The sequence below is a fragment of the Oncorhynchus masou genome, chromosome 33, assembly GCF_036934945.1.
Source record: "Oncorhynchus masou masou isolate Uvic2021 chromosome 33, UVic_Omas_1.1, whole genome shotgun sequence".
NCBI lineage: Eukaryota > Metazoa > Chordata > Actinopteri > Salmoniformes > Salmonidae > Oncorhynchus > Oncorhynchus masou.
Genome location: NC_088244.1, coordinates 4,991,209 through 5,018,715, shown reverse-complemented (window position 1 = coordinate 5,018,715; position 27,507 = coordinate 4,991,209). Strand labels below are relative to the sequence as shown.

At 44.5% G+C, this 27,507-nt stretch overlaps 1 protein-coding gene and 1 long non-coding RNA gene across 2 annotated transcripts in view; both read left to right on the top strand.

Annotated features, from left to right (window-relative positions):
• Positions 1-27,507, top strand: part of LOC135527707 (arginine-glutamic acid dipeptide repeats protein-like) — a 259,138-nt gene that overhangs the window by 153,459 nt on the left and 78,172 nt on the right. Inside the window, 6 exon segments of the mRNA XM_064956220.1 lie at positions 3,916-4,012; positions 9,023-9,127; positions 16,937-16,985; positions 17,304-17,440; positions 18,135-18,234; positions 19,463-19,561. Of these exon segments, the coding sequence (XP_064812292.1) occupies positions 3,916-4,012; positions 9,023-9,127; positions 16,937-16,985; positions 17,304-17,440; positions 18,135-18,234; positions 19,463-19,561 (587 nt within the window).
• Positions 10,964-12,637, top strand: LOC135527708 (uncharacterized). The gene is made up of 2 exons (XR_010453468.1): positions 10,964-11,273; positions 11,705-12,637. It is a non-coding gene; the product is annotated as an uncharacterized LOC135527708 (long non-coding RNA).

The window sequence follows — 27,507 nt, the reverse complement described above, 5'->3', positions numbered from 1 at the left end:
GCCTACTGCCTCGACGCGGCCGGCCGCATCGAGGCAGTAGGCCGCCCGCATCGAGGCAGTAGGCTAACCGCATCGAGGCAGTAGGTTTCCCGCAGGCTGCCCACATCAAGGCAGTAGACTAGCCGCATCAAGGCAGTAGGCCAGCCGCGTCAAGGCAGTAGGCCAGCCGCGTCAAGGCAGTAGGCCGCCCGCGTCGAGGCAGTAGGCCGCCCGCGTCGAGGCAGTAGGCCGCCCGCGTCGAGGCAGTAGGCTAACCGCATCGAGGCAGTAGGTTGCCCGCAGGCTGCCCACATCAAGGCAGTAGGCTAGCCGCGTCGAGGCAGTAGGCTAGCCGCGTCGAGGCAGTAGGCCGCCCGCGTCGAGGCAGTAGGCCACCCGCGTCGAGGCAGTAGGCCGCCCGCGTCGAGGCAGTAGGCCGCCCGCGTCGAGGCAGTAGGCCGCCCGCGTCGAGGCAGTAGTCTGAGGCGGGCGGCCTACTGCCTCGATGCGGCTAGCCTACTGCCTCGATGCGGCAAGCCTACTGCCTCGATGCGGCAGGCCTACTGCCTCGATGCGGGCAGCCTACTGCCTCGACATGCTATTCTATACAATGATTTCTCCGTAATTAATATCACCTGATTGAGCTAATCATGTAAATGTAATTAACTAGAGTCGGGCACCACAAATAATATTTAGAGCTGATATCATCCGAATAAACTCTTAAAGACCTAGTAATATTTTACATCAATAGCAGTCAACATTAATCTTCATCTTACTTCAGTCTCATCTGAAAGTTGTAAATTATTTTATTTGCACAAACCCTGGCTAACCTGTTGAATCAGCAATACAAAATTGGGTTATTTATTTACTAAATACCTAACTAATTACACATACACACAATTAATAATAACTTGATTACAAATTATGTCATAAAGGAAAACGTCCCTAGCGGGCAGAACAGATATGACAGCTTGTTACACAAAGGTAAAGGGGCGGGTTTGAGTGAAAGAGCGGGAAGACTGAGGAACACAGGAAGAAGCTGTGCTATCGTAAATACAGTATCTTATGCATTCTAAATTACCGTCCATTTGGAAAAGGAAAATGCAATAAATATTTACTCTGAGCTTCAGTAGGTTGGTGGTAGATGGAAGGCCGTGTTGCCCAACCGAGTCCTCTGTCCTTTGAAGAATGTCTCTGGTGGTCAATTGGATACGTTGTAGTAACGTCGTTGTGTGGTAGACGGGATACTCTGTCTGTCCCTTCCTAACCTGCGTTTGCAGCTGCGGTCGCTAACTCAACGGCTAGGAGATATCACTTCTGTAGTGAATAAAAGTTCAAAGTCCATACCATTCGCAACCAAAGCTCACGCTGATGTTTGCTTCGTTCTGTAGTTATTATCTGAACCATTCTGACATTGGACCGTCGTCCTCACATCATCGGAACAGAAAGTTATGTTGTCGTCAAGGGCTTATATAGGAAGGGAGAGGAGGGGTGTGTGTCATAGTTTACAACCTATGTCTCTTCACGTGGGAGGGCCACTGAGTGAGCAGCCCTAACTTATGAAAACCCACATCTCACATTTTAGAAGCTAAAATCACATTTCATCCCGTCACAAATAATTTCATATTCAAACATTTGAATTGAACAACAATTCCATGTGAATCTGATAACTCTGATGTGTAGACTTTCCACTGTAGAGTTTATGTCATCCTATTATTGATGAGAATGTATCAGATGACAACCGAACTGACATCATATTCATTAAGTACCACCACATATGTTCAACTGGTCGGATTACCAGAATATAGTTAATTTCCCCCCACCTTCTGATGTTCCCAGAATCTCTATGTTAACCAAGGTTTTTTTTAAATGTAACCTCAGTAGGGTAGAGAGAGGAAAAAGGGGGAAAGAGGTATTTATGACTGTCATAAACCTACCCCCAGGCCAATTTCATGACACTCTCCTTCCAGACTCACATTAATAATCTCCAATCCAAAATGAAATCTAGAATCGGCTTCCTATTTCTTAACAAAGCATCCTTCACTCATGCTGCCAAACTTACCCTCGTAAAACTGACCATCCTACTGATCGTCGACTTCGGCGATGTCATTTACAAAATAGCCTCCAACACTCTACTCAGCAAATTGAATGCAGTCTATCACAGTGCCATCCGTTTTGTCACTGAAGCCCCATATACTACCCACCACTGCGGCCTGTATGCTCTCGTTGGCTGGCCCTCGCTACATATTCGTTGCCAAACCCACTGGCTCCAGGTCATCTACAAGTCTCTGCTAGGTAAAGCCCCGCCTTATCTCAGCTCACTGGTCACCGTAGCAGCACCCACCTGTAGCACGCGCTCCAGCAGGAAAATATCCCTCTCGAATTTTTTGTTTTAGCATCAGCTGTTAGAGCAGCTTACCGATCACTGTACCTGTACTCAGCCCATCTGTAAATATGTAAACACCCAACTACCTCATCCCCATATTGTTATTTATTTATTGTTGCTCCTTTGCATCCCAGTATCTCTCCTTGTACATCCATATCTGCACATCTGTCACTCCAGTGTTAATGCTAAATTGTCATTATTTTGCCTCTAGGACCTATTTATTGTCTTACCTCCCTGCTCTTCTACATTTGCACACACTGTGTTATTGACTGTATGTTTGTTTATAACTCTGTGTTGTTGTTTTTGTCGCACTGCTTTGCTTTATCTTGGCCAGGTCGCAGTTGTAAATGGAAACGGAAACCCTGACACACACACACACACACTAAAATAGACACACTCTTGCATCATGTCTGCACACACACACACACACTATACACTCAATCTCTGACACACACTATACAGTTGACTGTAACGGACATGATATGTAGTTCTTGGCTGTGATTGACATGTCAAACAGAACACTGGTCTGAACCAGTCATTCGCTGTGTTGCCAAGGTAACAGCACTCCTTCAGACCAGCCGATTACAGGCCAGCGGGACGCGCGCACACACACACACACACACACACACACACTGTACCGAACCAGTCGTATTAGCTCTGTTTCCTTGGTAACGCACACCTTGTAGGCCAGACAGCGAATGTCTGGACCATCAAGTGCAAATACCCTGCACTGTAATGGGCCCTTGAACACAAACTACCCAGCCATCAGCACAAGTGGCCCGTCACACACACACACACACACACACACCCTGTCTGCTCCACCTTTTATTCTGTCTTGACTACCTGATTACTTGCAGCAATTCTCATCCACCCAAACATGTTGAAATAGTATTCACTCTGTCTGCTACAGCCAAAACATGACCCTGATTCTATCCTCTCTCCCTGTCCCTGATTCTATCCTCTCTCCCTGTCCCTGCTCTCCTTTCTCCTGCTCCTCCTCCAATCTCATCCTCTCTCCTGCTCCTTGTCCTCCTCCTCATCTCTCCTCTCTCCTCTCTCATCCTGCTCCTTGTCCTTGTCCTCCTCCTCTTTCATCCTCCTCCTCATCTCTCATCCTCTCTCATCCTCCTCCTCCCTCATCCTCCTCCTCCTATCTCATCCTCTCTCCCTGTCGCTGCTCTCCTTTCTCCTGCTCCTCCTCCTCTCTCATCCTCCTGCTCCTCCTCGACTCTCATCCTCCTGCTCCATGTCCTCTCTTTCTCCTGCTCCTCTCTCTTTCTCCTGCTCCTCTCTCTTTCTCCTGCTCCTCCTCCTCTCTCTTTCTCCTGCTCCTCCTCCTCTCTCATCCTCCTGCTCCTCCTCCTCTCTCATCCTCCTGCTCCATGTCCTCTCTTTCTCCTGCTCCTCCTACTCTCTCATCCTGCTGCTCCATGTCCTCCTCTCTTCCTTTTCTCTCTCCTCTCTCTCCTCGTCCTCTCTCCTGCTCCTCATCCCCCTCTTCTCTCCTCTTCTCCTTTACCTCCTCTGACTGTTTTCTCTTCCCTCCTCAGATTCTGGCCGGGAGCTGGTCATCACAGACCCAGTGGTCAGGGGCAGAGAACTCTTCATCTCTGACTATGTGGACACATACCATGCTGCTGCCCTCAGGTGAGACAACACACACACACTCCGAGAGAGACCAACTCTAAACAAGTTAAAGGAAAGTACTCAAGTTCATGACCAGTACTTGCAGCCTTTGTGGAATGGTACTGTATCAGTTTTGTTCCTTTAGGGGGACAGTCGACTACAGAGATGAAAGAAAGGTTTATAATCCTAGAACAGACACTGTGACCTATATAACTCAGATCTCTAACCTAGAACCCACAGCTCTAACCTAGAACCCACAGCTCTAACCTAGAACCCACAGCTCTAACCGAGAACCCACCGCTCTAACCTAGAACCTGCAGCGCTAACCTAGAACCCGCAGCGCTAACCTAGAACCCGCAGCGCTAACCTAGAACCCACAGCTCTAACCGAGAACCCACAGCTCTAACCTAGAACCCACAGCTCTAACCGAGAACCCACAGCTCTAACCTAGAACCCACAGCGCTAACCGAGAACCCGCAGCGCTAACCGAGAACTCGCAGCTCTAACCTTTGACCCCACACAGCACCTAGCAACACTAAGCTGATAGTCATCCGTCTCTAACCTTTGACCCCACACAGCACCTAGCAACACTAAGCTGATAGTCATCCGTCTCTAACCTTTGACCCCACACAGCACCTAGCAACATTAAGCTGATAGTCATCCGTCTCTAACCTTTGACCCCACACAGCACCTAGCAACATTAAGCTGATAGTCATCCGTCTCTAACCTTTGACCCCACACAGCACCTAGCAACACTAAGCTGATAGTCATCTCTAACTCTGCTTGCTCAACACCAGGAAAGGAGGACTAGGCAGGGTGATTGTCTCCGTCTGAAACCAGATAGTCTCCCTGCTCATGTGATTCTCTCCCCCTCCTTCCCTCTGTTCCTCATCCCCGCACGCATACACACACACATGAACAAATACAGACACACGCGCGCTCATGCACAAAGACAGACAGACATGCACAGACGCAAACCATCTGTGAAAGTGTGACAGCTCTCTCTCTGAGCCACGTCTCAGAGAAACCAGTGATTTCAGGCTAAATTAGCAGCCAGTTCTTCGGAACACACACACACAGGAACACACACACACACAGGAACACACACACACACAGGAACACACACACACAGAGGAACACACACGCACACAGGAACACGCACACAGGAACACACACACACACAGGAACACATACACACACAGGAACACATACACACACAGGAACACATACACACACAGGAACACATACACACACAGGAACACACACACACAGGAACACACACACACACAGAAACCCAAGCACACACACAGGAACACACAGGACCACATACACACACAGGAACACACACAGAGCAGCTCTTTGATATGACTTATTATAGGAGCTTTTGATGTACGCAGACAGGGAATTCCAGCGTGATGCTGTAATGTAATGCTGCCCGCTTTACACAGACACACACACACACACACACACACACACACACACACACACACACACACACACACACACTGACCTCTGTGATGTCTGTTATTGTGATGATGGGCCCAGACACACAGCTAGACAGACACACACCCACACACTGGGGGATGTAATGTGATGTTGTCTCAAGGTGTGTGCGCGTGTGTGTGTGTCTCTCTCTCTCTGTCTATCTCCGTGTGTCATCTCTTGGCGGGTGTGCAGGAGGGATGAAGGAGGGAGGGATGATGAGTTCAGCTGGTGCTTGTGTGCTCCGTAGTCTCAACTTCATCCATCATAACACACTTAAACTGACTCATGTGACTCTCACACACACACACACACACACACACACACACACACACACACACACACACACACACACACACACACACACACACACCTACCTTTAATACCTGCTGCTTCAGATTTCATTAGTCTACGCCAGCTGTTGAATACATCACCTCTACTAGAGAGGCTGCAGTTCTGGCAGAAATCACCTAGCAACCACAGCAGGCGCCATGTTGCAGGAGTCAGTGTGTCGTAACATTGTTTTCCCCGTGTCGTCCAATCGTCCGCGCGACTGGCTGCGTTCTGCTTCCACCGGAAACCTCCCGGCACAGTGCTCATAGTTTTTCTCTAAGGACCCAGGAAATGGAGGCAGTGTGGGAGAAACTATTCAAGTAAGTAAATGTGTTGTGAAAATTATAAACTGTGTAGTGTTAGCTAGCATGCTATAGTAACTTAACGTTAGTGTGCAGGCTAACGCAAATGCGCTTTTAACGTAATGTTAGCTAGCTAGCTAACTGTACATACTGCGAATTAAATATCACCAGCTAGCTAACTTCATATTGGTTAGATAAATATATTGATGTATGTATCATTTGTAAATTAAAAACACAAACTAAATGCATTTGTAGATGGGTAGCTAGCTAGCTAACTTTACATGCTGCGAATTAAATATCACCAGCTAGCTAACTTCATATTGGTTAGATAAATATATTGATGTATGTATCATTTGTAAATTAAAAACACAAACGCTAAATGCATTTGTAGATAGGTAGCTAGCTAGCTAACTTTACATGCTGTGAATTAAATATCGCCAGCTAGCTAACTTCATATTGGTTAGATAAATATATTGATGTATGTATAATTTGTAAATTAAAAACACAAACTCTAAATGCATTTGTAGATCGGTAGCTAGCTAGCTAACAGCCATGGAGGAGGGTGAAATGATTAGCATCTCCGGGTGTCCGAGTAGGCAGCTCTCGGTAGGGCTGGTACCTTTACAGTTCTCCAGTTCCAGTCCACTAGCGAGGGAAAACTACGAGAATAGAGAGCGATAACAATGTAATATTCAGTGCTGTCTAATTTGAGTATAACTTAGCCTGTTTTTTTTTATTGTTGTTGTTTTCTGTCCTCAGATACTTGAGAGCTCTGAAACCCTGTCTGCAGACGAATGTCCCAAGAGGACAAGGGAACATCGTTGTATACCATGGGTTATATGTGTACCTATGTTGTAAACAAACAAAAAAATACAGTTTAAAAGTCACACACACACACTGTCTAAACCTATTACAATTGGAGCACACCAACCCATCACACCTGATTCAACTTATCAAACCTAATGAGTTGATAGTCAAGTGTGCTGTTACTGGGCTGGAATAGAAGTCTGTTCCTCCAGTAGATCTGTTACTGGGCTGGAATAGAAGTCTGTTCCTCCAGTAGATATATTACTGGGCTGGAATAGAAGTCTGTTCCTCCAGTAGATATATTACTGGGCTGGAATAGAAGTCTGCTCCCCCAGTAGATCTATTTCTGGGCTGGAATAGAAGTCTGTTCCTCCAGTAGATCTATTACTGGGCTGGAATAGAAGTCTGTTCCTCCAGTAGATATAATACTGGTCTGGAATAGAAGTCTGCTCCCCCAGTAGATCTATTTCTGGGCTGGAATAGAAGTCTGCTCCTCCAGTAGATATAATACTGGTCTGGAATAGAAGTCTGTTCCTCCAGTAGATATAATACTGGTCTGGAATAGAAGTCTGTTCCTCCAGTAGATCTGTTACTGGGCTGAAATAGAAGTCTGCTCCTCCAGTAGATCTGTTACTGGGCTGGAATAGAAGTCTGTTAGATTAGATGGTTCCATTCAGGACAAGGTTGTTATTATTCTGATCTGTGTGTAAGTGTCGGCAGAGTAGGCTCCCCTGTGATTTGACTCATCATTTCATATATTTATATTGTATTTTAAATTAGTGTTTTCTTGTCTATCAGTATCAGTGTTTTGGTTACTTGTCATGATTTGTATTTTGTATTTTTTTGTGGACCCCAGGAAGAGTAGTTTCTGCTTCTGCAAATGGGCATCCTAATAAATAAATATAAAGGTGAATTTTTATTTGGAAAAAATTGCTTTCCCGAAACTTGACACTTGTGTGCCGCCGATGAGAGCGATGTATGTTAGACTACAAGCTATCGAGCTAATGTTGACACCTGGTTAGCATAACAGCTAAAATAAACTTAAAATCAGACTTACCAGTGATGAAAAGATCAAAGCAGATCCTGTACTGAAAGCTGTCGAGGTTCAGGTCTCGACGGGCAAAAATGTTTCTTCGTTTTTCTGACAGTTCTTGAATCTTTCCTCCTTGATGTTTCATGATTCTGGATAATCTGTAATAAAAAATAAAAAATATGTTGTCCCGTTGTCTTTTCCTGCCTTGTTAGAGCAGGCAAATACGGCACACAAATTGACCATGGGGATGAATGAAGTAAGTGTAGGAACTGTTATCATGCAGCTTGGGGTAGCCACACGGCTGTTGTCGGATTCATTTATGCAGAGGTCATCCAACATGGCCGCCAGGAAGCATCATACGTCACCTAGCAACCCTCTATAGAACTTTTGGAAAGTATTCAGACCCCTTCACTTTTTCCACATTTTGTTACTTATTCTAAAATTGATTAAATAGTTATCCCCCCCCCCTCCCCATCAATCTTCACACAATACACCATGATGACAAAGCAAAAACAGGTTTTTATACATTTTTGCTAATTTATAAATTTAAAAAAAAACAACATAAATCCGCTATTACTGTATGTTACTGCTCAAAGACCAAATAATATCTTTCTTACTCACTATACTACAGTATATACTGCACCAGGCCTACTGTAGCCAACTGGCTTACTGTTTTAGTAGTAGTTTACACATCAAGCTACTTGCAGTTGCAGGGTTAAAAAAAAACAAAAAAAAAATGTTTTTGCTTTGTCATTATGGTGTATTGTGTGAAGATTGATTGGGGGGGAATACATTTTTGAATAAGTAACAAAATGGCTGTAACGTAAGAAAATGGGGGAAAGGTCCAGATCTGAATGCTCTGCACATAGCAATGTGTTAATAGGTCTGTATGTTGACTAATAAAACACGTTTTCCTGCATTTGTCTTGTTTTTCCAAGACGCACTTCCCCAGAAACACGATTAATTACATTCTTGCAACAATATCAATGATGTTTTGTACACCTATATCTTTACCATAAGACTGTAAGATGTTGACAAATAAATCACATTGTCCATGTCTGTCTTGTGTTTCAGGGGGAAGTGTAACATTGCCCATTTCTCAGACATCTTCGCTGCCAGGGAGTTCAAAGCTCGCATCGACTCCTTTTTCTACATCCTGGGATACAACCCAGAGACCAGGTAAGCCTAAAAGACCGTTTGTGCTTGATCCTAAAATGTGGTCCGAGGCGCCATATGGATGTTGTGATGCAATTGCGAAGCCTCTGGAGGCACCCAGGGGACAAATTGAGCTCCCTACCGCATCGCTGTGTGTCTCTCAAATTGACGTGATTGGTTGACGATAGGTGAGGGCGGGAGGTTCTGAATAAACATGAACTTATTTTCCTTGACAACAGCTCTGCGCTGCTCGAAAGTAGAAATGCCCTGATTTCTGCAGAGGCCGTAACACGGTAAATTGTGTACATCGAAGTCAAGACGTCGGATTGACCATGCATCACCTTTTACTGACTGACTTTAAAATATATATATATATATTTGTTTTACCTTTATTTTACTAGGCAAGTCAGTTAAGAACAAATTCTTATTTTCAATGACGGCCTAGGAACAGTGGGTTAACTGCCTTGTTCAGGGGCAGAACGACAGATTTGTACCTCGTCAGCTCTGGGATTTGAACTTGCAACTTTCCGGTTACTAGTCCAACACTCTAACCACTAGACTAGGCTACCCTGCCGCCCCACACCTTGATTACACACTGAGATGTGATCACATCTCTTTTATTTGTGGGAATACTTGGGAACATATTTCCTAAATTAAAATAAATAAATAAATAAAAGGTGTAAAATGATTATTTTCGAATAGTCTCTTTCAGAACAGTTAGGGCCATTTTGTGGATCATTTAGATATTTCATTTAAAATTTAAAATTAAAATTTTAAATTCCCCAAAAAATATAAATGTTTTATTTGATAACATTTTCAATTTGGCCTTTACTGGTTTAGGGCATATAAATAACATATTCATAATTGGCACACAAAACAAATACAGTAAAGAATGAAATCATAAGAAAAAAGGTTTTGAAGTGTCTGTCCTATATCTAGGAGATAAAAGAAAGCTCAGGAAATATTTACAATATTACTTTTTTTGAACCACCCATATTTTTGGGATCACAAAACAAACCTCCATCCTACCATTAGTTTGTATGGGTTACCGTCAGATGGTTTAATATCTATATAAACCTCCATCCTACCATTAGTTTGTATGGGTTACCGTCAGATGGTTTAATATCTATATAAACCTCCATCCTACCATTAGTTTGTATGGGTTACCGTCAGATGGTTTAATATCTATATAAACCTCCATCCTACCATTAGTTTGTATGGGTTACCGTCAGCTGGTTTAATATCTATATAAACCTCCATCCTACCATTAGTTTGTATGGGTTACCGTCAGATGGTTTAATATCTATATAAACCTCCATCCTACCATTAGTTTGTATGGGTTACCTTCAGCTGAGTCCCGTGACACTCGTGGGGGTCATAGACAGTGTTCCCTCTAAGACCTTCAGATGAAGGTTTAATGTCTATATATATCTTCGTACTGTCATTAGTTTGTATGGGTTACCTTCAGATGAAGGTTTAATGTCTATATATATTTCCATAATGTCATTCGTTTTTTTTTATGCTAACAATGCCTGCAATACCGCGGTCGGCCTCGAACCTCCGTGGCTTCAATGGCTTCAGTGAGAGAGGGCACTCTGTCTCTCCGGTCTACAGCGTCGCGTTCAATTCCAATGTTCTTTTTTATTATAAACCAGACATTCGATAGGGGAGATGGATGGTTTTCACTAGTTACCACAGCCGCAAAGTCAAAATAGTTTATATCGAAGAAATGTATTAAAACAAACATTTGCTTTTTTTCTCGTAATTGAAAGTTAAGGTTAGACATAATGTTAGGTTTAAAATCTGATTTTAAGAGAAATGATAGAAATAGGCGTGGTGTAATGCCTTTGTGGTTGTGACGAACGAGATGGATTCCGCATCCTGTCTGTGTGTCTGTGTGGAAGGTCGTAGCACATGCTCAGTTGTGTCTGGTAGAAACGGGAGCTCTCGGTGGGGATACGCTGTGAGGTCACAGCACCAGCTCAGTGGAAGCCCCTCTCTGAGAGCAAGCGCTTTGCGCCGTCCTCCATTTTGAGCACCTGACAATAGGTGGGAAGGGGAGAGGGAGAGTGAGTCGATTCACAACGACCACTTCAATTCTAGACAAACTGTCAACAAACGAGCCTTAGAGATTGGTGTCAGAAATGGACGACATGTTTGCTACTCGGAGGTAGGTTGATAAATATATTCATATGTTACGGTATAATTCCGCGAGTAGGTTTGAGACAGTCAGTCTGTCTGAGTAGTCGCGGCTTTTCATCTGTCTAGTGTAAAGCAAAGCTTTTTACCCGAATTAATTTAATTTATACACCCGAGTGTTTTATTTCGTTGTTTTTTTGTGTCACGGATATGAAGAGAACATACATGTCTGACCATAGTTTAAATTAGACAAGAGCATACTGTTATCGGATACATTGTATTCGTGAAAGGTGCATATCCCTGCCAGAGTTGCCATGCATAAAGGTAAATCGCTGGGCGAACGCACTACATTGTAACAACATTGGCGTAACGGAACATGAAAGCGACATCTATACCGTTTTACATAATCATATTATAAGCAAGCTAACTTTTCTACACCTTTTTTGTTGTTGTTGCCTATAGGAGAAATGAGACACAGAAGCAAGGCTGGTGCTGACTCCATTTTGCAGTAGCCCACTCTGTCTGTTCTCGTGTTTACAATCGAGCCGACATGGCAGCCCTGAGACGCTTTGTGTAGACACACACACTCTCGCTCCAGCTGATACATGTGATCATGTCAAAGAAATACTTCATGTTGTAGGTGTTTCAGGAGACTGTGTGGTTGATTGGAAAAGTAGTTTTTTTTTTCGCACAGTTTTTGTAATGTTATGACGGCGTTATAGTCGTGCGAGGATTGGACGGATCTGATGTTTGGGGCGGGGTTTCCCCTGGTAAAGTTGCACCATGCTGGATCAGGACTGTTATTGTTTTGGTTCAGGAAGTAACAATACAAAATATGCCTGTTTGGTCTTACATGTGTCATTTTCTAGACTTGACATGAAATATGTTGGGAGCCATTCCTGTTGTACAGGACATGGCTATCCAAGTTGCACTGACTATTACTCATCCGATACAAAATAGACACAAGTTTGTGTCCGTCCGAATACTTATACTCGCGTACTACGTCCTTAAACTGGATACAAATTTCGGCGTTTGATCAAGTAGAATTCACTCGTCTTTTCCGACTTAACAGCTGATAATCAGATAGTTAACGCGATCGCGAACTAGATGGAGCATAGCATTTGGAGTTCTATTTTCGAAATTTCACATACTAGAAAACTGTATATTTTTTCGCATATTATTTAGTACGCTAGAATGGGTATTCGGACATAGACTGTTGATAGATGCATATAATATGGCTGCATGTTCAGGTATAATAATATGATAAAATATGACTTGAATATTACTCATAACGTGCATAGAGAAATGTACCCCAATCCCTAACATTTTATTTTATATATATATATATATATATATATATATATGGGTTTATTAATAAACGGGTTCATAAAAGAAGTGTCAAATTTTCAACTCATTGATTCTTCCCTTTTTCTAAATATAACATTTTCTAGAGTTCAACTAAACCATGTATTGTCTTAATTGCAAAGTAATTATAGTTGATTGTCTTCAGGTGTTATGTATACCCTATATCTGAATCACCAATATCATATCTGTTCTTAGTTTTATTGACTTAAAAGGTCTCCACTCTATTGTGGAGTAACTATACTGAACTAAAGTATAAACGCATTATCCCAACCCTTTCAAAGATTTTACTGACTTTCAGTCAGATGCCTTTAAAAAAAAAAAAGGTAGGGGCGTGGATCAGAAAACCAGTCAGTATCTGGTGTGACCATTTGCCTCATGCAGCGTGACACATCTTCTCATAGAGTTGATCAGGCGGTTGATTGGTGGAATGTGGAATGTTGTCTCACTCCTCTTCAATGGCTGTGCGAAGTTTCTGGATATTGGCGGGAACTGGAACACGCTGTCGTACACGTCGATCCAGAGCATCCCAAACATGGGTGACATGCCTGGTGTGTATGCAGGCCATGGAAGCACTGGGACATTTTCAGCTTCCAGGAATTGTGTACAGATCCTTGCCACCGTGCATTATCATGCTGAAATGTGAGGTGATGGCAGGGGATGAACGGCACAACAATGGGCCTCAGGATATCATCACAGTGTCTCTGTGCATTGAAATTGCCATCAATAAAATGTATTTGTTTTCTGTAGCTTATGTCTGCCCATACCATAACCCCTCCACCACTATGGGGCACTCTGTTCACAATGTTGACATCAGCAAACTGCTCACCCACACAACACCATATACATGGTCTGCAGTTATGGGGCCGTTTGGACGTACTGCCAAATTCTCTAAAACGACATTGGAAGCTGCTTATGGTAAAGAAATTGACATTAAATTCTCTGGCAGCAGCTCTGGTGGACATTCCAGCAGTCAGCATGCCAATTGCACGCTCCATTACAACTTGACACATCTGTGGCATTGTGTTGTGTGACAAAACTGCAAAGTTTGAGTGGCCTTTTATTGTCCCCAGCCAGCACAAGGTGCACCTGTGTAATGATCATGCTTTTTAATCAGCTTCTTGATATGCCACACCTGTCAGGTGGCTGGATTAGGACGTCTTTGTAGTGACATGGTGCATTGATACACCTTCCAAAAAATGTATTAAAATACAAATCTATATATATATATATATATTAAAATTGTCACGATGCTTAAAGGGATATTTAATGTTGGCTTTTTCAAAAAAATATCCCATCTACCAATAGGTGCCGCCTTTGAGAGGCATTTTAAAACCTCCCTGGTCTTTGTGGTTCAGTCTGTTTTGAAAGTCACTGCTCGACTGAGGGACCTTACAATTATCTGTATGTGTTGTGTTAAACACTTTTATTGCACAATGCAACTTTGTTATGTGACTTGTTAAGCTCATTTTTTAATTTTTATTTATAATATTTTGTAATTTTTTTACTCCTTGTCATAGCAAAGTGGTTGAATAGTTATTGACTCCACTTATAGGGTATTGTGTGTAGGCAAGTGTCACAAAATCTCTATTTAATCCATTTTGAAATTCAGGCTTTAACACAAAATGTGGAAAAAGTGGTCCATAGACAATTTCTGAAGGCACTGTAAATTTCACTTTATTGAATTTGTCCCTGGTGTTGCACTGATCATTCTCTAAAAGGTTTCCACCTTCATGCCGTTGCACACTTTTAATGTAAGGTTTTAGTTGTGTGGGTTATACGACCTGGCCTGGTTGACTCATTAAATTACCCCGGGGCGGCAGGGTAGCCTAGTGGTTAGAGCGTTGGACTAGTAATCGAAAGGTTGCAAGTTCAAATCCCCGAGCTGACAAGGTACAAATCTGTCGTTCTGCCCCTGAACAGGCAGTTAACCCACTGTTCCTAGGCCGTCATTGAAAATAAGAATTTGTTCTTAACTGACTTGCCTAGTAAAATAAAGGTAAAATAAATTAAATAATTAAATAAACTGTTCATCATTTCAAGGAGTACCTACATAGACCTTATATTCGTACATGTATAACGCTTATACTCTCTTCACAGAGCTAGTATACAGTCTGCTCTCTCAATAATTAACCCAATGAAGAGCTAGTATACGGTCTGCTCTCTCAATAATAAACCCAATGAAGAGCTAGTATACGGTCTGCTCTCTCAATAATAAACCCAATGAAGAGCTAGTATACAGTCTGCTCTCTCAATAATAAACCCAATGAAGAGCTAGTATACGGTCTGCTCTCTCAATAATAAACCCAATGAAGAGCTAGTATACGGTCTGCTCTCTCAATAATAAACCCAATGAAGAGCTAGTATACAGTCTGCTCTCTCAATAATAAACCCAATGAAGAGCTAGCTAGTATACAGTCTGCTCTCTCAATAATAAACCCAATGAAGAGCTAGTATACAGTCTGCTCTCTCAATAATAAACCCAATGAAGAGCTAGCTAGTATACAGTCTGCTCTCTCAATAATTAACCCAATGAAGAGCTAGCTAGTATACGGTCTGCTCTCTCAATAATAAACCCAATGAAGAGCTAGTATACAGTCTGCTCTCTCAATAATAAACCCAATGAAGAGCTAGCTAGTATACGGTCTGCTCTCTCAATAATAAACCCAATGAAGAGCTAGCTAGTATACAGTCTGCTCTCTCAATAATTAACCCAATGAAGAGCTAGTATACAGTCTGCTCTCTCAATAATAAACCCAATGAAGAGCTAGTATACGGTCTGCTCTCTCAATAATAAACCCAATGAAGAGCTAGCTAGTATACAGTCTGCTCTCTCAATAATTAACCCAATGAAGAGCTAGTATACAGTCTGCTCTCTCAATAATAAACCCAATGCTCTGGTTGAGGGGGGGGGGTACCCCTGGCCCTTGAGAGCAACGGCGTGTGCAGGCTTTTGTTCCTGCCTAGCACTAGTTGCTGGGCTGTAACAAAAACATGCACAGCACACTATACACTGCAGCTCTCCAGGACCATGTTAGTCCTGGGCTGGAATGAAATCATGCACACGTTGAAGGAGTTGGCCACCTCTGCTCTACTTGTATTGAACGTGTTGCTCCGATGCTGGCCTGTTCTCCTCCTCCTCGTCAGCAGGTCCAGTGTAGCGTGCTGCGTCTGTCATATTTTATTACACTATGGAATATTATCCCCCCCCCCCCCACCTCCCTGACAACTGTCTGCTCTCTGTCAAAGAGAGAGAGTGGATTGGATGAGGGATGGTGGAGAGGAGCGAAAGGGGGGACAAAGGCTTGCTGGAAGGGTGTGAAAGGGGGAGTGAGGATTGGTGGAGAAAGCAAGAGGGGGGGGGTTAAAATGTGTGTACCCGTCACAGTGAGGGCCAGGGTTGTGGTTGGAGGACATTAACACTACCACAGGGACCTAAACAGACTCAGGTTTCACCCCGGTCCAGCTAGCGCTAAACCCCAGCCAGCTCCAGTGATGGAAAGAGGGAACGTTTCTGCTTCAAATATCACTCTTTGACAGTTTCTGGGCTTCCCCTGCCCTGCAGCAGCCATCTGAGCTAGAGACTATACTATATGAAAATCTATGTGCCGTTGCCTAGGCAACGGAAGGGTGAAAGGAGGCCTTTTGAAAAGGGAACATCTTGTCATTTTCTCTAATCCACTGCAGCTGGAGGGATATGGCTAGGAGGAACACTGTTGTTATTATTATCACGTTGCTAGGCGGTTGTTGCTATGGTTACCAACGTTTGTACGTTTGTGTAACCCACCGGCAGCCATTTTGCAGGCAGGCTGTGTCTCTGGAATCGTCTGTATCAACCCCCACCCTCTCCCCTCTTCTCCGCCTCCTCCTCTTTAAGTGGGATTGCTGTTTTGTTGCTGAATGCATCTCTACAATACCAGCTTCAGGAAAAAAAATCCAATATCCTAGTGAACACCCATTCTCTTTGTGCACAAGAAGCGTCTCTTCCATAGAAAAAAATGTATCGATATCTTGAATTACACATTGCAACAAAATCTGCAACACACCTTTTTAATTTTGACAACTAAAATCATCTCCACAATGGGAGGGTTTTTCCATCAAACAAACAAACTATTTGTTTGCCAAGGTATTGACATTATTGGTTACTTGTTCTGTAATAAAGACAAGATGTCTCACCTTGGTTCTGCCGGACATTCAGTATCTGCACGCTTTTGCCAGACAATGATTCCCTCAAGGGGGACAGGAACTAGTCATTGCACTGAGCTTGTCCTGTAACATCCGTAGTACATATCTTCTTTGTTGTGATCTAACAACTTATTTTCTCTCTACCAGGCGACTAAACAGCACACAGGGGGAGATCAGAGTGGGGCCCAGTCACCAAGTAACTATTTTTACATGCGTTATTAAAGTATCTGTCCAGTGTTTTATAGATTTCTATGAAAAATATGACCTGTAATTTATTACAATATAAAGTGAAATAGATTAATTCATAGTTGATTGACTTACATTTGTAAACATTTCCCAACATTGTCCTTTTAGAGATATTTAAACCATAGTGCTTTGCAACATGTTGTTCACACAGCCACTCTTGTTAGATGGTGATGAAAAGCATTTGAAAGCTGATATTTCACAGGCTAGTCTTATAGTGCTATTTGTAGTGTGATTGACACCCCCCCCCCTCATCCTCCTCCCTAATTAGGCCAAGCTTCCTGAGTTGCAGCCCTTCCCCTCCGAGGCCCCGGGGGTCCTGACTAAGGCTGTAACGGAGAATGAGGAGCTAGTGTGGATGCCAGGGGTCAACGACTGTGACCTGCTCATGTACCTCAGGGCTGCAAGGTGAAACCTGACTCATGACCTTTGACCCTACTGTCTGGAGAGATAATTCTCTATGACCCTTGACCCTATTGTCTGGCGAGATGATAATTCTATACCCTTTTCCTACTGTCAACTTGCCTCAGAGCTGCTAGGTGAGCTCAGGAGACATGACCCTGCTCCATGTCATAAGGGAATAGTCCAATAGAGTAGCACAGTATGAATTATAATACCCATAATACCTAGCGGTCAAACAGGGAAATGGTCCCAGTTAGTTTTTTCCACCATGGTGGATTTTAGTATCTCTTAAAATAAGGGCTGTGTTTCGTCTAGGTTTACCCTGGCGTGACGTTTTGATCACCATGTAAATCTCTCTGGGACAAGGTTGACTTTTTATCAATATATTTGCTTGTAACCGCTAGGTTTTCTGGGTATTATGATACCTCCTCTGTGGGGCTCTATTACCCACTTCCCACTGCCAAGCCCAAGTAATCTGTACTGAGCTGGCCTACATACCAGACACCAGTGTGAAACGGGCTCAAAGTGTCCTAGATGTATTGGAAGGTATATAACAATAGTAAAAAGATGATTGATCTTTGCTGCCTTAAGGTTGGACATGCAGTTTTTTTCTCTCTCTCTTTTTTTCTCTGTGACTTTGCGTTGTAGTTTGTTAGGTGTCTGATAGACGTTTCTCCATCTGTTAATGTGCGTTCTCCAGGAGCATGGCGGCCTTCGCTGGGATGTGTGACGGAGGTTCTACGGAGGACGGTTGCCTGGCAGCCTCGCGAGACGACACCACACTCAACGCACTCAACACGGTAACTGGCTTTTACAAACCCGCACTGCCATGTTGAACGCTATTGGTCATTTAGCAGACACTCTTATCCAGACACTTATACAGCATCAGTATCTCTACTTTACATACCGGGGGGGGGGGGTCCTTTGTACTGATGCTGTGCTGCTGCTCCAGTTTCAACTGTTCTGCCTGCGGCTGTGGAACCCTGACCTGTTCACCGGACGTGCTACCTGTCCCAGACATGCTGTTTTCAACTCTCTAGAGACAGCAGGAGCGGTAGAGATACTCTGAATGATCGGCTATGAAAAGCCAACTGACATTTACTCCTGAGGTGCTGACTTGCTGCACCCTCGACAACTACTGTGATTATTGTTATTTGACCCTGCTGGTCATCTATGAACATTTGAACATCTTGGCCATGTTCTGTTATAATCTCTACCCGGCACAGCCAGAAGAGGACTGGCCACCCCTCAGAGCCTGGTTCCTCTCTAGGTTTCTTCCTAGGTTTTGGCCTTTCTAGGGAGTTTTTCCTAGCCACCGTGCTTCTACACCTGCACTGCTTGCTGTTTGGGGGTTTTAGGCTGGGTTTCTGTACAGCACTTTGAGATATCAGCTGATGTACGAAGGGCTTTATAAATACATTTGATTTTATTTGTTGCAGTGACTTAAGTCACTCTGGATAATGTTGATGTGACATGTTGGTGTGTGTCTGGATAATGTTGGTGTGACATGCTGGTGTGTGTCTGGATAATGTTGGTGTGACATGCTGGTGTGTGTCTGGATAATGTTGGTGTGACATGCTGGTGTGTGTCTGGATAATGTTGGTTTGACATGCTGGTGTGTGTCTGGATAATGTTGGTGTGACATGCTGGTGTGTGTCTGGATAATGTTGGTGTGACATGTTGGTGTGTGTCTGGATAATGTTGACGTGACATGTTGGTGTGTGTCTGGATAATGTTGATGTGACATGTTGGTGTGTGTCTGGATAATGTTGTGACATGTTGTGGGTGTGTGTGTGTGTGTGGGTGTGTGTGTGTGTGTGTGTGTGTGTGTGTGTGTGTGTCGATGAAAGCAGTTGGTATGTGGGCTTTAAATGTAAATGAATCGAGAAAATGACATAAATAATGCAACGTTTAACATCTGTCTCTAACTGTAGTTTATACAGTCTGTTATAATTTTTTGTTGTTGTCCGTAGATAAAATAAAAAAATCTACTATTGTTAATGTTGCACTGCCATGTTTCCTCCTCAGCTCCACGAGAGCTGTTACGATGCAGGCAAGGCCCTACAGCGACTGGTGAAGAAACCTGTTCCCAAACTCATAGAGAAGTGCTGGTCGGAGGACGAAGTGGTAAGACACTCATAATAATTATTATTATTGTTTATTATTATTATTATTTGATAAACTTTAACCTCCAGATAGGACGTTTTGGCATCAGAGCTGCGTTAAAAAAAAAAAAAGTTTTTTTTTTTTTTTTTTTTTTTTTTTTTTTTTTTTCAAGCTGAGCTTGATTGAGCTTGCCTAGCACAATGTCCACACAACACTTATATAACTCCTATTGTTCCAACGCTCCAGTGGCTTGTTATTATGGGTTCCGGTGGTTGTCTTTAGAGGGAGCTGTTGAGACAAAAGGTCTGCTGTATAGCTGCTGGCTTGGGCCACGTAAAATATTAGTATTGAGAGCAGCTGCATCCTGTATATCAACTGCAGAAAAAAAAAAACATCTTGGAAGAAGGTGTGTGTGTGTGTGTGTGTGTGTGTGTGTGTGTGTGTGTGTGTGTGTGTGTGTGTGTGTGTGTAAGGAAGAAGGAAAATATTGAGAGCCTGTATCGTTGTCCTCCATTTAGATTCCAATCTCAATGCAGCTGGGGCTAGAACGTTCTGGTATTAGAATACACTACATGGCCAAAGGTATGTGGACACCTGCTCGTCCAACGTCTCATTCCAAAATCACGGGCATTAATTTGGAGTTGGTCCCCCCTTTGCTGCTATAACAGCCTCCACTCTTCTGGGAAGACTTTTCACTAGATGTTGGAACATTGCTGCTATAACAGCCTCCACTCTTCTGGGAAGACTTTTCACTAGATGTTGGAACATTGCTGCTATAACAGCCTCCACTCTTCTGGGAAGGCTTTCCACTAGATGTAGGAACATTGCTGCTATAACAGCCTCCACTCTTCTGGGAAGGCTTTCCACTAGATGTAGGAACATTGCTGCTATAACAGCCTCCACTCTTCTGGGAAGGCTTTCCACTAGATGTTGGAACATTGCTGCTATAACAGCCTCCACTCTTCTGGGAAGGCTTTCCACTAGGTGTTGGAACATTGCTGCTATAACAGCCTCCACTCTTCTGGGAAGACTTTTCACTAGATGTTGGAACATTGCTGCTATAACAGCCTCCACTCTTCTGGGAAGACTTTTCACTAGATGTTGGAACATTGCTGCGGGGACTTGCTTCCATTCAGCTACAAGAGCATTAGTGAGGTCGGGTACTGATGTTGGGGGTAATTAGGCCTGGCTCCCAGTCGGTGTTCCAATTCATCCCAAATGTGTTTGATGGAGTTAGTCAGAGCTATGTGCAGGCCAGTCAAGTTCTTCCTCAGCGATCTCGAAAAAAACCATTTCTGTATGGACCTCTCTTTGTGCACGGAGGCATTGTTATGCTGAAACAGGAAAGGGCCTTCCCCAAACGATTGCCACAATGTTGGAGGCACAGAATCGCCTAGAATGTCTTTATGCTGTAGTGTTAACAATGGGTCATTGTCCCATTGAAAAATAAATTATAGTCCCACTAAGCCCAAACTGGATGGGATGTTGTATCACTGCAGAAAGCTGTGGTAGCCATGCTGGTATTCCTTGAATTCTAAATAAATCACAGACAGTCTCACCAGCAAAACATCATCACACCACCACCTCCATGCTTCACAGTGGGAACCACACATGCCAAGATCATCCTTTCACCTACTCTGCATCTCACAAAGACACAGATTTTAGAACCAAAAATCTCAAAGGACAGATTTTCACCAGTCTAATATTCATTGCTCATGTTTCTTGGCCCAAGCAAGTCTCTTCTTCATATTGGTGTCCTTTAGTAGTGGTTTCTTTGCAACAATTCAAACATGAAGGCCTGATTCACACAGTCTCCTCTGAACAGTTGTGTTTGTTACTTGAACTGTGACGCATTTATTTGGGCTACAATTTGGGCTACAATTTCTGAGGCTGGTAACTCTAATGAACTTATCCTCTACAGCAGAGGAGACTCTGGGGGATCCTTTCATGTGGTGGCCCTCATGAGTGCCAGTTTCATCATAGCACTTGATGATTTTTGCGACTGCACTTGAAGAAACTTAAATTAATGACAGACTGTCGTTTCTCTTTGGTTATTTGAGCTGTTCTTGCCATAAAATGGACTTGGTTTTTTACCAAATAGGGCTCTCTTCTGTTTACCACCCCTACCTTGTCACAACACAACTGATTGGCTCAAATGCATTAAGAAGGAAAGAAATTCCACAAATCAACTTTTAACAAGGCACACCTGTTAATTGAAATGCATTCCAGGTGACTACCTCATGAAACAGGTTGAGAGGGACAAGAGTGTGCAAAGCTGTCATCAAGGCTTTGATTGGCAACATTGAAGCATCTCAAATATCAAATCTATTTTGATTTAACACTTTTTTGGTTACTATATGATTCCATATGTGTTGTTTCATAGTTTTGATGTCTTCACTATTATTCTACAATGTAGAAATTAGTAAAATTAAAGAAAAACCCTTGAATGAGTAGGCGTGTCTAAACTTTCGACTGGTACTGTGGTAAAACATATTGGTTTGTGTATGCCCTGTCCTGGACTAGTAAAACATATTGGAACGTGTAGGTCCTGAGGTTGAGGTCAGGGCTCTTTGCAGGTCAGTCAAGTTCTTCCACAGTAAAACCTAGTCTTGTACTATTATTACAACTTCTAGTTTTGTCTCGTGCTCCTGTACATGACATTTTATGTCATTCCAAGCAGGTAATGGTAACAGATTAAGTCACTCGTTCTTTAGTAGCAATATACCAGCTATGAATTCTCTGTATGATTTACAGTGCATTAGGAAAGTATTCAGACCCCTTGACTTTTTCTACATTTTGTTACGTTACAGCCTTATTCTAAAATGGATTAAATTGTTTTTTTCCCCATTATCAATCTACACACAATACACCATAATGACATCACAATAACCCATAATGACATCACAATACCCCATAATGACATCACAATACCCCATATTATCAGGTCTCTCCGGAGATGTTAGATCGGGTTCAAGTCCAGGCTCTGGCTGGGCCACTCAAGGACATTCAGAGACTTGTCCTGAAGCCCACGCCTGCATTGTCTTGGCTGTGTGCTTAGGGTCGTAGACCTGATGGAAGGTGAACCAGCGCCCCCGTCTGTTCCTGAGCACTCTGGAGCAGGTTCCCATCAAGGATCTCTCTACTTTGCTCCGTTCATCTTTCCCTCGATCCTGACTAGTCTTCCAGGCCTTGCCGCTGAAAAACATCCCCACAGCATGATGCTGCCACCACCATGATCCACCGTAGGGATAGTGCCAAGTATCCTCCAGACGTGAATCTTGGCATTCTGGTCGTGAGACCAGAGAATCTTGTTTCTCATGGTCTGAGAGTCCTTTAGGTGCCTTTGGGCAAACTCCAAGCGGGCTGTTGTGCCTTTTACTTAGGAGTGGTTTCCGTCTGACCACTCTACCATAAAGGCCTGATTAGTGGAGTGCTGCGGAGATGGTTGTCCTTCTGGAAGGTTCTCCCATCCCCTCGGTGGAGCTCTGCCAGAGTGAACATCGGGTTCTTGGTCACCTCCCTGACCAAGGCCCGTCACCCTGATTGCTCAGTGTGGGCCGGCGGCCAGCTCTAGAAAGCATCTCGGTGGTTCCATTTCAGATTGATGGAGGCCACTATGTACTTGGGGACCATAAATGCTGTAGAAATGTTTTGGTACCCTTCCCCAGATCTGTGCCTCGACACAATCCTGTCTCGGATCTCTACGGACAATTCCTTCGACCTCATGGCTTGGTTTTTGCTCTGACATGCACTGTCAACCTTGGACCTTATATAGACAGGTGTGTGCCTTTCCAAATCATGTCCAATCAATTGCATTTACAACAGGTGCACAGTTCAATCAAGTTGAATTAACTTCTCAAGGATGATCAATGGAAACAGGATTCGCCTGAGCTCAATTTCGAGTCTCATAGCAAAGGGTCTGAATACTTATATACATATGGTATTTCTAATTTGTTATTACATTTTTTTTTTTTTATAAATTCTGTTAACATTTCTAAAAACGTGTTTACGCTTTGTCATTGTGGGGTATTGATGAGCAAAAATAATCACCTAATCCATTTTAGAATAAGGCTGTAATGTATCAAAATGTGGAACAAATTGGGGGCGGCAGGGTAGCCTAGTGGTTAGAGCGTTGGACTAGTAACCGGAAGGTTGCAAGTTCAAACCCCCGAGCTGACAAGGTACAAATCTGTCGTTCTGCTCCTGAACAGGCAGTTAAACCACTGTTCCGAGGCTGTCATTGAAAATAAAAATTTGTTCTTAACTTACTTGCCTAGTAAAATAAAGGTAAAATAAAAAGTCAGGGGGTCTGAATACTTCCCGAATGCGGTGTACACATGCTAGCTAAATGCAGGCTCGCGACCTTACACGGCCCTCTGCAGAGAGTAGCCAGATATATTTTCCTACTGCCTGAGGTAGGCAGGAGGTCGTCTGTTGTAAGGTTGTGGGCAGACATGGTGTCCATAGCCCAGCCAGTCACCGAGCCACCCAGTCTGTACTTAACCTTCCAAGGACACTGCCTGTTCACTCCTTCATTCCTTCCCAGCACACTGTCCCTCCCTTCCTCCCTCCTTCACTCCCGGTGAAGTGATGTGATTTCCATCTGGTCTTTCGCAGCCCCACACACAGCCTTGAGAGACGGGTGTAAATGTAGCCCAACCTTGACGCAGACAAACGCTCAGACATCGGCCCTATTGGCTTCGCTGCTCCCTCGTTTTATGTACTCCACTCACCCTCCAGGACCAGCCTCGTTATTTCTTCCTGCTCTCCTTTCTTCCTCCCTTCTTCCTTTTGAAGTGGCCATACAAGTGACCGTGGGGGCTGTGGAGATGACAGAATCAGCCTGTCTGCAGGGTCACTGGTAGCCTAGTGGTTAGAGGTCACGACAGAGCCTGGGCGCGATCCCAGAACTTCCACCACTGCCCCCACAACCTCCACCACTACCCCATCAACTACCCCACAACTTCCACCACGACCCCCACAACCTCCACCACTACCCCAACAACTTCCACCACTACCCCATCAACTACCCCACAACTGCCCCCACAACCTCCACCACTGCCCCCACACCTTCCACCACTACCCCAACAACTGCCCCCACAACCTCCACCACTACCCCCACACCCACCACCACTGCCACCACACCCTCCACCACTGCCACCACCACCATTACCACTACCACCACAACTACTACCACCACCACCACCACTACCACTACCACCCCCACAACGACCACCATCACAACTACTACCACCACCACAACTACCCCCACCACTACCGCAACTGCCACGACCACCACCACAACTTCCCCCACCACTACCGTAACTACCACCCCAACAACGACCACCACCACAACGACCACCACCAACATAAACAACTACCCCCACCACTACCGCAATTACCACTACCGCAACTACCACTACCACCCCACAGCTTCCACCACTACCCCAACAACTACCCCACAGCTTCCACCACTACCCCAACAACTACCACCACTACCCCAACATCTACCCCACCACCACCACTACTACCACCACCACCACTACTACCACCACTACTTCTACTACTACCACCACTACTGTTAAAACCACTACCACCACTACTACTACTACCACACCAACTACCATCACTACTACCACTACCACTACTACTACTACCACCACTATTACTACTACCACCACTACTACCACTACCACCACTACTACCATTACCACTACTACCACCACTACTACCCCACAACCTCCACCACTACCCCCACAACTACCCCACAACCTCCACCACTGCCACCACTACCGCAACCACCCCAACAACTACCCCACCACTTCCACCACTGCCACCACCACCAATACCACTACCACCACAACTACTACCACCACCACCACAACTACCCCCACCACTACAGCAACTACCGCTACCACAACGACCACCACCACAACTACTACTACCACCACATCTACCCCCACCGCTGCCACCACCTCCACCACTACCGCAACTACCACTACCACCCCAACAACTTCCACCGCCACAACTACTACCACCAACACCACTACTACTACCACCACATCTACCTCCACCATAACTACCCCCACCAACACCACAACTACCCCCACCACTACCGCAATTACCACTACTGCAACTACCACTACCACCCCACAGCTTCCACCACTACCCCAACAACTACCCCACAGCTTCCACCACTACCCCACAGCTTCTACCACTACCCAACAACTACCCCACCACAACCACCACCACTACCACCGCCACAATCCACCACTACCCCCAACATCTACCCCACCACCACTACCACCACCACCACCACCACTACTACCACCACTACTTCTACTACTACCACCACTACTGTTACAACCACCACTACTACCACCACCATTACTACTACCACCACTACTGTTACAACCACCACTACTACCACCACCATTACCACTACCACCACAACTACTACTACCACCACCACAACTACCCCCACCACTACCGCAACTACCACCACCACCCCAACAACGACCACCACCACACCTACTACCACCACCACCACCACTACTACTACTACTACTACTATTACTACTACTACCACCACCACATCTACCTCCACCATAACTACCCCCACCACCCACACAACTTCCACCACTACCCCACAGCTTCCACCACTACCCCAACAACTTCCACCACTACCACCACCACAATCTACCACTACCACCCCCACAATCTACCACTACCCCCAACATCTACCCTACCACCACTACTACTACCACCACCACCACTACTATCACCACCCCTACCACCACCACCACTATTATCACCACCACTACTTCTACTACTACCACCACTACTGTAAGAACCACCACCACTATTATCACCACCACTACTACCACCAGCACTACTGTTACAACCACCACCACTGCTGTTACAACCACCACCACTACTTCTACTACTACCACCACAACTGTTACTACCTCCACCACTACTGTTACAACCACCACCACGACCACCACCACTACTACAACCACTACTACTACCACTACCACAACTACTACCACCACCACCACTACTACTACTACTACCACCACTACTACCACCACTACTACTACCACCACCACTACTACCACCACCACCACTACCACTACTACTACCACCACCACTACTACTACTACCACCACCACTACCACTACTACTACCACCACCACTACTACCACCACCACCACCACTACTACCACCACCGCCACTACTACCACCACTGCTACTACTATTACCACCACTGCTACTACTATTACCACCACTACTACTACTATTACTACCACCACCACTACCACTACTACTACCAACACCACTACTACCACCACCACCACTACCACTACTACTACCACCACCACTACCACCACTACCACTACTACTACTACTACCACCACCACCTCTACCACCACCACCTCTACCACTACCACCATCTCTGCTACTACTATTACCACTACCACTACTACTACCACCACCACCACTACTACCACCACCGCTACTACTATTACCACCACTACTAGTACTATTACCACTACTACCACTACCACCAATACTACCACCACTACTACCACCACTACTACTGCTACCACTACTACTACCACCACCACTACTCCTACTACCACCACCACCACTACTCCTACTACCACCACCACTACTCCTACTACCACCACCACTACTACTACTACTACCACCACTACTACCACTGCTACTACCACCACCACTACTACTACTACCACCACCACTACTACTACTAATACCACCACCACTACCACTACTACTACCACCACTACTACCACTGCCACCACCACCACCTCTACTACTACTATTACCACTACCACCACTACTACTACCACCACTGCTACTACTACCACCACTGCTACTACTACTAACACCACTACCACTACTACCACTACTACTACTGCCACCACCACTACCACCACTGC